Source organism: Lactuca sativa, chromosome 2 (assembly GCF_002870075.4).
Source record: "Lactuca sativa cultivar Salinas chromosome 2, Lsat_Salinas_v11, whole genome shotgun sequence".
NCBI lineage: Eukaryota > Viridiplantae > Streptophyta > Magnoliopsida > Asterales > Asteraceae > Lactuca > Lactuca sativa.
In genome coordinates this window covers 126,274,890-126,288,497 of record NC_056624.2, presented here as the reverse complement: position 1 = coordinate 126,288,497, position 13,608 = coordinate 126,274,890, and the positions used below count along the sequence as shown (strand labels likewise).

General features: G+C 32.3%; 2 protein-coding genes across 2 annotated transcripts; both read right to left on the bottom strand.

Moving 5' to 3' along the window:
• Nucleotides 1-426: 426 nt before the first annotated feature.
• LOC111898663 (uncharacterized) lies at nt 427-1,389 on the bottom strand. Its single transcript, XM_052768922.1, has 3 exons — nt 1,306-1,389; nt 1,151-1,211; nt 427-800 (listed from the first exon to the last, which is right to left on the bottom strand). The coding sequence occupies exons 1-3, from the start codon at nt 1,387-1,389 to the stop codon at nt 427-429; spliced, it is 519 nt and encodes a 172-aa protein (XP_052624882.1).
• A 167-nt stretch (nt 1,390-1,556) lies between these two features.
• On the bottom strand, nt 1,557-2,972 carry LOC111898664 (uncharacterized). The gene is made up of 5 exons (XM_023894559.1): nt 2,759-2,972; nt 2,351-2,596; nt 1,881-2,299; nt 1,699-1,786; nt 1,557-1,621 (listed from the first exon to the last, which is right to left on the bottom strand). The coding sequence occupies exons 1-5, from the start codon at nt 2,970-2,972 to the stop codon at nt 1,557-1,559; spliced, it is 1,032 nt and encodes a 343-aa protein (XP_023750327.1).
• Between the last annotated feature and the right edge of the window lie 10,636 nt (nt 2,973-13,608).

Sequence of the window (13,608 nt, the reverse complement as noted above, 5' to 3'; positions counted from 1 at the left end):
GACCCGACCCTAGTCAACATCCATTGGGTGATGCCAAAATATGGGAGCATTGTGTTGGCGGGAAAAAGAAGGGCATGTAGGATCATCAGATCCGACCAACGTCGTGTTGGGGACACCTTACGAGTGTGGTTCATCATCCTATGAGTACACCTTATCTCAAAAAAAGGTATGCGTCTATATTATGATAAAAATAGTAAAATATATTGCTATTATAGATAAAAGGTATGTGTCTATATTGATTTATATATAGTATGTTCTTATATAAATGTATGTACATTCAGTGGCGAATCTAGAACTAAAAGCAAGGTGGTTCCTTATGTAAATTAAAATTAAAAATTTTGAAAGAGTACAAAAATACTAGTGGTAGCGGGTCGGGTTATATACCTAAAATATTTAAACATCGTTTCAAAAGTTATAATAAAGTTCTTACGATTGAACCCTACGAGGTCTTATATCTTGAAACACTTTCACAATTGCGTCGTTACCGATACCTTGTAAAACATTTTTTTCAACATACGACACTAAACTATCACTAAAAAATTGATCACTCATTTTGTTGCGTATATCAGTATTTATCAACTTCATTGCTGAAAACGCGGGTTCCATACTTGTTGTTACTACGGGTAAGATCAATGCAAGTCTTACAAGAAGATAAATCTTAGGAAATATTATATGTTTCTTTTCTTTGACCATCTTTTTGGCAATGTCTCCAATGCTCTTTAAATCATTAAATTGTTCATTTTCTCGTACATCTTTAATGTAATTTCCAAGCTCCACTTCAAGAACTCGAAGATCATATTCTGTTGGAAACTCTTATGGATAAATTGTAGCCATCTTCATTATTTTATCTAAATCAAAGGCTTTGAAAGTTTCACTAGGGCACAAACAAGCAATACAAAGAAGTAAATTCGTCTTTACTTCATTAAAGCGATGGTTCAGCTCTCGAAGTTGCATACCAATCACTTTCTTAAATACATCAACTTGGGGATGGTGCAAGTTGTTAACCTTTAATATATATATATATATATATATATATATATATATATATATATATATATATATATATATATATATATCTTATTCACTAATGATAAAAGACAATAAATTTATAAATCAATGTGGTAGTTGGTAGTAACAAACATTACTAAACTGTGAACATCTTCAACGACTATATCCATTATAATATGCATTTTCCATATCCATGACTTCAACTTCATTTTTAACAAAAAACAAAGTAATTTTCTCTAAAAGTGGTTCCCATCCTATATCCTTAATTTGTTGAATAGCTTTTTTTGAGCTACTTACTTGATTCATGGCATTTACGATATCTTGATCTTTTCTTTGTAGTATTGTATTCAAATGATCCGTAACTCCCAAGATATCAACCATCAAATGTAGACAAAACACAAAATCAAACGATTTAACAACTTTATGATGCGAATTGCTTCAGCTTTACGATCACGATTAGTATCAAATTTACCAAGGTCTTCAAGTACATCACAAATGGAAGGATATATGGTCTGGATATTTAATAAAGATGCAAAATGAGAACCCCATCAAGTATCAGATGGTCGTTTAATATCAAGTTCTTGATTCAAACCGGTACCACTCTCAAGATCACCTGAAATAAACAACATAAAATTTTAATTAGTTGAACAATTAACATAAAGAATTGAAACTAAACTACATAAAGCATACCTTCAGCCAATGCTGCCATAACTTTAGCTGCTTGTTTTTTTCTTAACTCATCTCGTTGTTTGTAAGAAGTTCCAATAATATTCAATAACTGAGAAACCACATCAAAGAAATCATTAACCGTTGTGTGATTCTTTGCAACAAAAACTAGGGCTAACTGTAATTGGTGAGCAAAAAAAATGAACAAAGTGTGCAGATTTTGTTTCATTCATAATCAAAGTCTTCAATCCATTAAATGCACCACTCATGTTACTAGCTCCATCATAGCATTGTCCTCTAATCCTAGTAGGACTCAAATTCCATTTTGAAAGCATATCATAAATAGTAGCCTTTAGTGACAAAGCTGAAGTGTCATTAACATTTCTAAGGCCAACAAACCTTTCTACAATTTCACATTTTCTATTAACAAATCGCAAAACCAATGCCAATTGTTCTTTACATGACACATCATGTGACTCGTCAGCGAAAATTGCAAAAAAACCATTTCCAAGATCTCCCGTAATAACATTTAAAATTAGATCTGAACATGCTTGCACAATGTCTTTCTGGATTTCACCGCATTTCATTTGAGAATTTTTTGGGGCATTCTTTAACACAACATGATCTACAACATCACATCAATCGGCTAACCACTGTAATAGTTCAAGAAACTTACCTTTATTATTTGAGTCTTCCTTGTCGTTATGACCACGAAATGCTAACCCTTTTCGGAGTAGGAACCTAACACAATCAATTGAAGCATTTAAACGAGTCTGATATTCTTTTTCTTTTAATGAAGTTTGTTTCTCAAAAGCTGACGTGATGGATTGTCTTTGGTTCATCAAACTTTGACACTTTTGGACAGCAATAATGTGTATAGTTCCTTCTTTGTGTTTATCTATTCCTGATTTCCTATTCCAAGCTTTGAATCCAGATTTCACAAAATGATCTTATCCAGCTTGATTTGGTATACTTGATTTGAATAGATAACAACATAAATAGAATGCAACATCCTATTTTATACTATATTCTAACCAATATTTATTATCACCAAACCAAGATTCAATAAATCTTTGAGGTTTACCTCCAAAATCATGTGGTGGAAACTTATGATTTAGAGGGTGGAAAGGCCATTTTTGCAAGTATGCTCTTCTAATTTCATCTCTTTGGTTTACATGATAAAGTTCTATACTTGGTCGTTCAAATGTATCAACAAGTAGTGAGTTTAAATCAACCTTCGTATACTTTTGTTGTTGTTCGATATCTTCTTTCTTTTTATAAAACATATGCAAAGACATTCTTGTATCTTGATACTGAAATTGAATTGTAAAAATTGAATGTTATAAAAGATTCAAAATAATTACCAATATCAAATATCAATATTGTGTTATCAAATAGAAAAATCATAAAATCAAGACAATAACAATTAAACAATGTTCTTATATCAAATAGACAATAACAACAAAAAAACTAAATAAATTCTGAAATTGAGTGATCAATAGACAATAAGTCAAGTGAATTAAACTGATAATCAGACAAACTAGTGTTACAAAGGGTTGTGAACAGCAAGAATTTGGAAATTGTAACAAACTTACAAACCTCAAATTCTCAAAACTGTAATATGATCAATAAGTCAAGTGAATGAAACTGATAACCATACAAACTAGTGTTACAAATGGTTTTGACCAACAAGAATTCGAAAATTGTAACAAACTTACAAACCTCAAATTCTCAAAACTATAATCTGATCAAGATTCAAGAGACAAAGCCACAGGGGACGGACGGTGGGTTGTTGGCTGGAGTGCTGGTCAGTGGGCGGTGAGCGGCGGCCTGGCCGGATGGTGATCGGAGCAGGAACGATCAGTGATCACAGTGATAAAGATTGTTGATTAATGCAACGTTCGTCTTGCCCCTGCGAGAACGCGAGTACCACTATGCGACATTCCTTTTTCCTTTTTTTAATTTATATATATATATATATATATATATATATATATATATATATATATATATATATATATGGTAATTAAAAAAAAGGTAGGTCCTAGGACCTACCTAATGTCTTGCTATATTGGTACAAAAGTAAAGGTCATTGCTAATAGGTATATGATGTAAATTTGTTATTATGTAAATTATGTTTTTATTGTGGATGCGTTCACTATATTGTGATAAACATAGTAAAGTATGTTACTGTCTCCTTCTCTATTTTATACTAATTATATATGTTTGTTTGAACATATTTTAGATAAATGAATTAGAGAGCATGCTCGAACGGGAAGTGAAGAAACGAGAGGAAATACAAGCCAATCTTGATAGTGAGGTGAAGTTACGAGAGGAGATGGAAAGACGTAATCTTAACAAAATAAATTATCTTTTGAAGCAATTCACTGGAAGATATAAATGTAATATTGAAATAATTTGATATTTTTAAGGCTTAATTGTGAGAAATAACAATGTACTTTACCAATGTATTGATTATGGCATCATACATTATGAAGTAGCAATCTACTCTGATACAAGTTGTAATTAGGGATTATGGCAAAAGTACATTGCTATTATGAGTAAAAACATAAAGTATTTTGTATAATCATGAAAAAACAGAAAATGGTTTCTATTATGATTATTTGAAAGTATGCAACTATAATGAGAAAAAACATAAAGCAAGCCCTTTATGGCCAACTTTTGAGGGCATTTATGGTATTTGACAATATATAAATATCTCTCTAGCTAACAAGTCTCAATGAAAGGTGTGGAATTCATGAGCTAATCAAAAAAGAATTATCTATTGGTTGTTGACAATATGGATTAAAATTTATAGTATTTGACAATATGGATTGAAATTTATAGATTTAATGTATGTTAAGTGATTGAAATCTAAGGATTTACTTTTATATTTGTTGGTTTTAAAATATAGATTTGATGTATGTTTAAAAAATTTATGTGTTGAATATGTAATTATTTTTAGTTTTTTATTTATTCATTAATTTGTACAATTTTTATAATGCCAAAATCCGTCGCTAAGCTTTCACAAAAAAAAAATTTAGTCATTTCGAGATTCCCTTAGTAATCTGTTAGTAAGTTATTCCAAATTCTGTTGGTAATCCGTTAGTAAGTTATTTCAGATTCTGTTGGTAATCCGTTAGTAATTTTTTTCGTCGGTAATCCATTGCAAAAAATTCCGTCGGTAAATCGTTACAAAATATATTCTGTTGGTGATCCATTACTATTTCTGACGGAAAAATCCGTCACTAAAAATTATCCATAGCCGTCGGAAATCCGTTACAAACAATTAGCGACAAGTAACGACGAATTTTGGTGTGTTACAATTCTGTCGGTAAAGAGCATTAGCGATGGATTACGAACGGTTATGGCCATCGGTAATGCTCTTTTTTGTAGTAGCGAGATATTTTTTTAGTTATATAAATTTATAATCGTTGATTTAAATAAATACGTGAAATTTTATAATCCGTATTAATTTTATTTTAATTTTTATTATATTGTTATTAATTTAATGTAACTAGAGTGAAAAATTTAAACTTGAAATTTGAAAATGAGAATCAATAGATTGACAAGTTACAGGACATTAATTAGGAGGCCTAATAGAGTGACATATAACAAAATAGGAATAAAGCTATTCTTTTATTATAAGATCATCCGTTAAATCGGCAATGACCACGATATACATCCTCCTCCACGTCACCACCATCTCCATCCACCTTCCTTCCACATTGAACCTGATATACTCTGCACGGTGAAAAAAGATACTTGCATGAGAGAAAAGAAGAGAGAGGAAGATAGAAGAAGAAAGACCGCATAAGAGAAAAGAAGAGAGGAAGATAGAAGAAGAAAGACCTGATTGGTCGTGGTGGTTTGTGGTAGAGACAACGATTGACCACGATCGTTGTACCATGGAGCAGACGGGGTCCACACTGTGGTGGTGGTTCCAGGTGGCAACGAAGGCTCTCCGTTGAGAGTATATCGGGCGGCCTAACAGGAGGTGAGATAGTTCGCTGCTGAAGTTATTTGCTTACGTGTTTCCGTCGTTCCAAAAAATTGTATTTTTTATTATAATTTATATATATTATGTTCATATGTATTAATTGTTGCAATTTTATTCACTTACGTTTTTTACTAATTTTTAAAACTTATTAGCATGAGAGACTAATTATGTTCCCTTATTGACTTATTGTATAATAGCGAAAGAAAACGCATAAAAAATCTTATATTTGGTGAATGGCGTGATATTGCAAGAAATATTAAAACGTTGGTATGAGACTTTTTTTAGAAGCAATACAATTTTAAATAAGCATAGGTCTTATTTGATAAAATCATTTATGGTAGATATATTACAGGAATATCATTTAATACAACATATGAATCTTATTAAATTTCAGATTCAAAACATAGAACACAAAGGGGTTTGAATCAGATAACAACCCCCAAAATTATTACGTAATATCATAAAGAGAAATTAAATATTAATAGTATCGAATATCGATAGAAGCATATACTGAACCAGAAATTAGAAGAGGAAAGCAAAAGCTAGTGCAGAAAGAGAGGCCACGGCGGTGGGGATGAAAACTGTGGTGGCGTCGGACAACATTGGAGCTGGAGCAGGAACTTCGTCAGCGGCGGAGACAACTGAAACAGCCATTGTCATCATCATCATCATTAGTGAGAAAAGCTTCATCATCTTCATTGCCTCCATTGTTGTTAACTTATGATTGAGTGAGGGGAAGAAGATGTAATCTGAGAGTTGTGGGAGAAAGGGGATTGATTGTAAAGGTTTTATAGGAAGGAAACGTGGACGTGGCTGCTAACAGGAAGCTTAAGCCATGAGAAGAGAGAAAAGTCTGCACTTCTACTCGCCTTTCTTCCATTCATTTCATTTAACTGGCCCCACTCATACTTTCATTACATTTTTTTTATATTATATTTTTTTTAGCATATTAATATAATATTTAATTTTTATTTGATGTGTAAATATTAGAATAAATAGCATCTCATTATTATGATTGATTAGTTTTTATTTTGATAATGATAATAAATGAACCGTATAATTCCCTATAATGGTATCTGTATCAATGTCTCTTTTATATCTTTTAATTTCATGATTGAATTTTTTTTTTTTTTGCTTGATGTTAAGTTTTTTTTGACAAATGGAAATTATTATGGTGGGGAATATTCATTTCTCCGATCTACTCAACTAATTTGCCGCGGGGTTTTCCTTCTACTCTCTATATTATTTTCTTAACCTACAATATATAAAATCTATTTTTCAAAATTAATTCAACTCATTTGTAATATCACTATTATCATTACTTAAATTAAAAAAATTAAAATTAAAATTAAACATAACATTTTTTAATTAAAAAAAACTAATACAAATAAAAAATATACCATAACTAAAAGAAACATAATTAAAAAGATAACATAATTAAAATCGTAAAACGATAATTAAAATTAACTAGTTATCCAGAGATGAATTATATGCATGCTCAGTGTAATCACAACTATCGGATCGAAGCTGTTGGTGGGTTTCAGCATTTCGCAATTCATGTAGTAATTTTCGATCAATAGCTACATCAAGAGGGGGGGGGGGGGGGGATCGGGAATTAGGTTGATGCATAATAACTATTCTGTAGTAAAAGACAAATGTACATTATATGTCTTGTTTTTTTCGCTAGCATAACTCATGTTGGTTGTTTTAATGTGTCCCAACTTGCTTTAACGATCCTAAAAGAACATTCTATGTCATTTTTTTTATTCTTGTGCCCTATTGAATCGTTTCCTTCTGTCGGTTATCAGATATAGATATGATTTCATTAATACAACCCATGTTGGATATATTCCATCCAAAAATAGTAACAATGCTGGTAGTGTTTGCCGTTCAGATTAAATGAACACATGGGTGCTATTAAGTGATATTTCTCATCAAAAAGTGGTGATTGATAAAGGAGTTCAGATCATTGTCCGAACCGGCTGCACCATAGAATGCATGTCAAAATGCTAAATCTCATGAGGCCATTACTTCTAGTATGATTGTTAGATACTCATGATAACCCCTCATGTATTGGCCTCTCAATTCCGTTGGGAAATTTGTCAAATTCCAATATGTGCAGTCAATGGTACCAACTATTACAGGGAATCCATGTATGGCTTCGTGTGCTTTGTATAAAACTTGAATGTAAGTGGATGTTGGATGGCTAAATATTCGGCCTAATATACTTGGACAACAACATAGGATAAGTTTTGAAGAATTTTACATGAACTTCTTTCTAACCTATTAAGATACCCAACTAAACGAGCCCAAGTTGCTTCCATATGCTTTCTGATGTATTTACGAGGTATATTTTGTAGCACACTGAAACTTCTTTGATTTCTTGCATCCCATGTTTGAAAAAAGCGAAAACTCCTTTCTAGGTCACATATAATATGCATAAACAATGCTTGAACTAGTATTATTCTGGAAAGTAATGTTGAATTCGTAGTTTTTTAGCATCTATATAGTCTTTATGGGTTAAGTTTCTTGTATAAATAATGCTTGAACTGGCGTTATTCTGAAACAAAACATATACAGTACGTAATAATACAATTAACAAATTAGTATCAGTAGGTTCATTGTCGGATGAAGATAAACCATATGAATTATCTTCCATTACTATCTTTCAGACGTTTCGATTTCATTTTGTTAAAAGTTTTGCTGCAAACTTAATGCAACCTTCCATAATAGAGAAATTTTTTGAGTTGGGATTGTTGGGTTTTAGTTCAAAAATAGTTTCATAAACTAGACAAATATGGCAACGGAATACTTAAAATTTTGAACATAACATAAAAAATTTATACCCACCAAGGATCTTCTTGCAAGTTATTGAAAGATTAAACACCAACCATAGAAAGGATAAAGAAATAAAAACCTTTGTTGTTCTTTGGGTCCTCTTAGGAGGCTTGGAAGTTGATGAAGAATGTGGAACCTTTGAAACACCAACAATGACTCAACTTGATGTAAATGCTAGTCCATAAACTCTTAATCCCTTAAGCTTAAAGTTCATAACCAATATGAACTTAAAGAGGGCATGAAAATGCAAGTAATCTTCAAGAATAGATGAAGAAGAGAGAGAGAGAGAGAGAGAGAGAGAGAGAGAGAGAGAGTAACCTCCTTTAAGGAGGTTATGGTTTTGGGAAGCAAGAATGAAACAACAATTCAAGAGTGGAAGCATCATATTTATATTGTCTTAAAGTGAAGTCTTTAACCATTAGGTCCTTCCACTTTAGACAAGCATGTCCCTAAAGCTTACATGTCTCTCATGCTTCTTATTACTTTTGATTAAACAAATTAGAAAGCCATGTCCCCTTATGACACTCTTAATTTCAGCCATCATGGATAAAAAGAGAAAAGGAAGTTTATATTTTATAAACTCAAAGTTTATAAGATATAAACTTTGTCTTTTGCTAAAAGACAAAAAGCTTACCTAGTCCAAAATGTTGTACATGACTTATTAATTCATACATTATGAAATAATATGTTATATTACTTGCTAATGAAAATTATTATTTCCATGAAATAAATAATTTTCAATTGAATTATAAGAGCTTTATTGAATATTTATTAAAATCAATTTCTAATAAATAATCAATTATATCAAGTTGTTGTTAGTGTGACCCATTAGTATCATATGTTAATTAGCAATATCACTTTAATATGATTCTTGAGCATACTAGATCTTTAAATCTCCCACTTGCGCAAGATTGATATTAGATTGATATACACAGTGGTGAATGTCTAGCAACATTTCACTGCCCCCAACAACATACGACTTTGTGCCATTCTATCAACACCTAATTCCCAAAAAAGCTCAAAGCTACAATTGGTGTATAAGGTAAGTTTATCAGTTATCCCTTTGCTACACACATCATGTTGAACATGAGATTTGGATCGCGATCAATCTCATTAGGTGTTCAAATTTTGGTACGGCGCCTTAGATGCCTAACTCTCAACACATAAGAGGAACAAATCCCATCTTGACTACATAAGCCTCTTGTATAGTTCACACCATACCTAAAAATGACTTTTATAACTGCCCGATTAAGGAACAACATTTGACCATATCAAAGCATAGTACTCCTTACACTTAAGTCCCACTATGTATCTCAGGTTTTAAGGATAGAAAGATAGTACCTTTTAATCAATTATCATTCATAATAGTGATCCATGAGATGATCTTGATGTGGGTCAGTTCAGTACTAGTTCTCTAACAAGTACATATGAAACTTGGTTACAACCACTTGCCTCCTTTCATCTAGTGAGAGTCAACCAATCCAGTTCATATTAGTCTTAATTTATAATTGCTCCCATAATTATAACCAACTATGAACCTTTAGAATAATAACATTCTTCATGGATTAAACATGTTAATATAGAACACAACAAGTATTAATGTGATGAATATATCCCAATATATCATAACATTATCTAATAGTTGTTGTTATAATGTTCCAATATCCAAATACTAAATCCAAATAAAAATCCATTTCTAGAATAATAAAGTCTTATAGCTGAAGTTTAACCATTCATACTTACCTCAAACAATGACCTTATTAATGTATTTCACAAAATTTAATATGTGTGAATTATGTGAATACTCCATACTTAACTTTACTCTAAGTGTAGTTAAATATCTTAAGAATATGATTGGTGTTCTTTCATGACATAGAGTATCTTAGCTTGATTAAGTATACTCTCGAAGTCAAAAAGATTTCTATGTGATCCTTGAATGGCAGAAATCAACATAGTTTTTTTAATGACCCCATTCATCTAATCATATTTAAATTCAACTTCTAAAGTAGTGTATTCTTATTTTGTAGTAGATTTTGTCATTATGTTTTGCTTGAACCTCATTCCAACAAGACTTACTCTTCGTTCCATAATGAAGTCAAAATCCAATTACAATTCATAATTACTTATATCTGTTTAGAAATTAACATCGTGTGTATCTCTTTCCATAAAGATCCTTTCTAAGCTGATTGTCTCATATACACTCTCTTAGTTCTTCTAAAGTACTCTTAGAATGCTCTTTTAGTTATCTAATGATTTAACCATGTATTCAATTAGTATTCTATGGCATGCTTACAACATGATCAAATATCATGTCCTATGCATAATATGGCATAAATGATGAATTCATTTGTCAAGCAAATGGAATATAAATCATTTCATCTATTTGAAGCCTATGAGCTATGTACTTTTGAGGCTAGCTCAAAATGGTGCCATATGACAATGCCAATAATTCTCCAAAAGAATCTTGTGTTTTGATCCCTTTTAGGACATTGCCAAGATATGTATAAGGACATGAAACTTTTAGCATTCATTTTCTCTATCCCTTATATATTTTACATTCCAAGAAAGTATCTTCTCCTTCCTAAGTCTTTCATTTTAGAAACACTTTCCGAGTCAAGGTGAAAACGACCTTGCTTAGTCAGAATGTGATTTCAAATGATTAAGCATGTCTTATTCATACAAGATTAGGAATTTCACTATACTCCCACTAGTTCTTAGTAAACACACATGTTCTATTCTTTTTGATGTAAAAACATACCTTGTGGTTTTACATAAAATGATGATTATAAAATTGAGAAGTTTGCTTTATATCCACAAGTGGATCTCAATCTGTACACATTTGGTTAGGATAACATGGATTAAGAAAACCTCCAAGCTAATCTATATAGATATCGTCTAGTAGCAGTCTATTAAGAAAAACGGTCTTTCTTGAAATCTATTTAGTATATCTCATATTAAGATTATGAATTTATAGTAAATAATATCCTAGTTGATCTAACAATAACTACTTGTTATAAAGTTTGATCATAGTTAATGTCATGTGTATGATGAGGACCATTTTCAATGACATGAGTATGAGAAAATCCTTTTATGTCAAGTCTTGCTCTAAATGTGTATGATTATTGATGTAATTTATTCATTCTAGAAGAATCATTTACTCCTTCTAGCCTTGCTATAGAGATAAATTTTAATCAAGCCCATACTTGATTCTCATACATGGATTATATCTCATGTTCATGACTCTAAGTCATTTATCAGATTTGATATCTGACATAGCATCCTTGTATTTGGTGGATTTTCCAGAAACCATCAATAAAATCTCATGAATGTGAAATTCCACATTTCTCAAGTCATAGATGATTTCTACCATTAATGCGAACAATTTATGTTTGTGAATATCTATTATTCAATTTTAACAATCCTTGTTAAAACTAGTGTTAACTAGTTAATACATAAAATTATGGTTCTTGAGCTACTTCAAGTTCCATGTACCTCTCCACTTGCTTTGTCATTAGAAGCTTACTTTCTGCTAACTTAAATTTCACAAGAATAAAAGAACGTATTCTTGGTGGGTTAGCATATAACAATCTAAGCCACATTTAGAGTGTTATACAAATATGTATTTAGTAGAGTTTGGGTTTTGAAGCTTTAGTCCAACATCGGCTTCAAATCCATAAAACATTAAGTAAGATGAGGATGGATCCCTTCCATTCTAAATCATATAAAGTGTTTAATATACTTATTAGTTGGTATTTTTATTCAAGATACAATTAATAGTGATTGAATTATTATTCCAAAGAGATTAAAGGAGGATATTTCTATCGATAAGAAAGTTAATCATACCAAGTAAGATTTAATTCATCCTTTATTATCATTAAAGCCTTAGATGGTTCTTACTGGTTTGTATCTCAACTTTTGAAACCTTCAACAAAGATTTTTACCATGTAAAATATAATTAAAACTACTATAGTTGTCAATAAAGTCGATTTGGTATCTTGTGCTTAATCTCAGACATTCATTATAAAGGAAGTTATACACCAAAGTATATAGTTCCTTAATTATTTTCTCTACACCTTAGTGAAAAATATCATTAGGTATCATATGTAAATAAACTACATTTACATATGTAAATTGTAGCACCCGGTTTCCGGTATGTGAATTTTATTTGAGCATTGCCCTAATTTAGCCTCAGACTCGGCGAGTCATAGGGTCCGACTCGCCGAGTAGGGACGAGACTCAGGACGCGTTTTAAGTAGGCGACTCGACGAGTCCATATCCTGGACTCGGCGAGTCACCGCTGCGGGATGAAACCCTAAGTTTCAAGGGTTTGCACCCTATTTAAACTCTCATTCCGCCCCAACTCGTCCCCATTCACCCCCAGAACTCCCCCTACATCGTTTTCCCTTGTTTCCTTGAGAGTTTAAGGTGTTCTTGGTGTGTTCTTGAAGGTTTTGAGGAGTAAGAGGAGTAGATCAAGAAGAGGAGAAGGAGATCAGCCATCCTTGTGTCATTTCAACATTTCCTTTGAGGTATAACCCGTTTTCCCCTTGATTCTATGCTTAAAACTTCACTTGGGTCTTTCTTGGTCAATTCCCCAAGTTTGTATGTGCATTATATGTCGTAATAAGGCGTTTGGCCTTTGGATCTATGTAAGATTGAGCTCCAGGAGCTCAGATCTGTTAGCTTTTTGGCCCCATGAGGCTTGTTAGCCCTAGATCTACCATTTTGAGACATTTTGAGCCTTATAATCCATATTGGTGAATATCCACGCGTAAAGTTGGAAACTTTACGTGTGATTCGTGTCCTAGAAGTCCAGATCTATGAATGGCATGGTCTGGAACCGAGCAAATCGGTATATTTAAGGAGTGCATGGCGACGACTCGGCGAGTCGCATAGGTGACTCGGCGAGTCTGGTCGCGAGTCACCGAATTGGTCCCTTCTTCATGTGTCGAGTTGAGCCTTGAGTCACAGGGGGTGACTCGGTGAGTTGGGAGCTGAACTCACCCATGTTAGGACTCGGCGAGTCAATGCCCTGACTCGGCGAGTCCAAGGCAATCTTCATAGCTCAAGAACAGACTCGGCGAGTTGTTCATACA

Excerpts from the sequence above, each read along its gene's own strand:
- LOC111898663 (XM_052768922.1), bottom strand. The coding sequence starts at position 1,389 with ATGGTTGATATCTTGGGAGTTACGGATCATTTGAATACAATACTACAA. Across the intron at positions 1,212-1,305 it reads TCGTAAATGCCATGAATCAA|TTGAAGTCATGGATATGGAA; the intron begins GTAAGTAGCTCA and ends TTAAAAATGAAG. Across the intron at positions 801-1,150 it reads AGTCGTTGAAGATGTTCACA|AATATGATCTTCGAGTTCTT; the intron begins GTTTAGTAATGT and ends AGTTTCCAACAG.
- LOC111898664 (XM_023894559.1), bottom strand. The coding sequence starts at position 2,972 with ATGTCTTTGCATATGTTTTATAAAAAGAAAGAAGATATCGAACAACAA. Across the intron at positions 2,300-2,350 it reads GGAAGACTCAAATAATAAAG|ATCATGTTGTGTTAAAGAAT; the intron begins GTAAGTTTCTTG and ends GTGATGTTGTAG. Across the intron at positions 1,622-1,698 it reads TATGGCAGCATTGGCTGAAG|GTGATCTTGAGAGTGGTACC; the intron begins GTATGCTTTATG and ends TGTTTATTTCAG.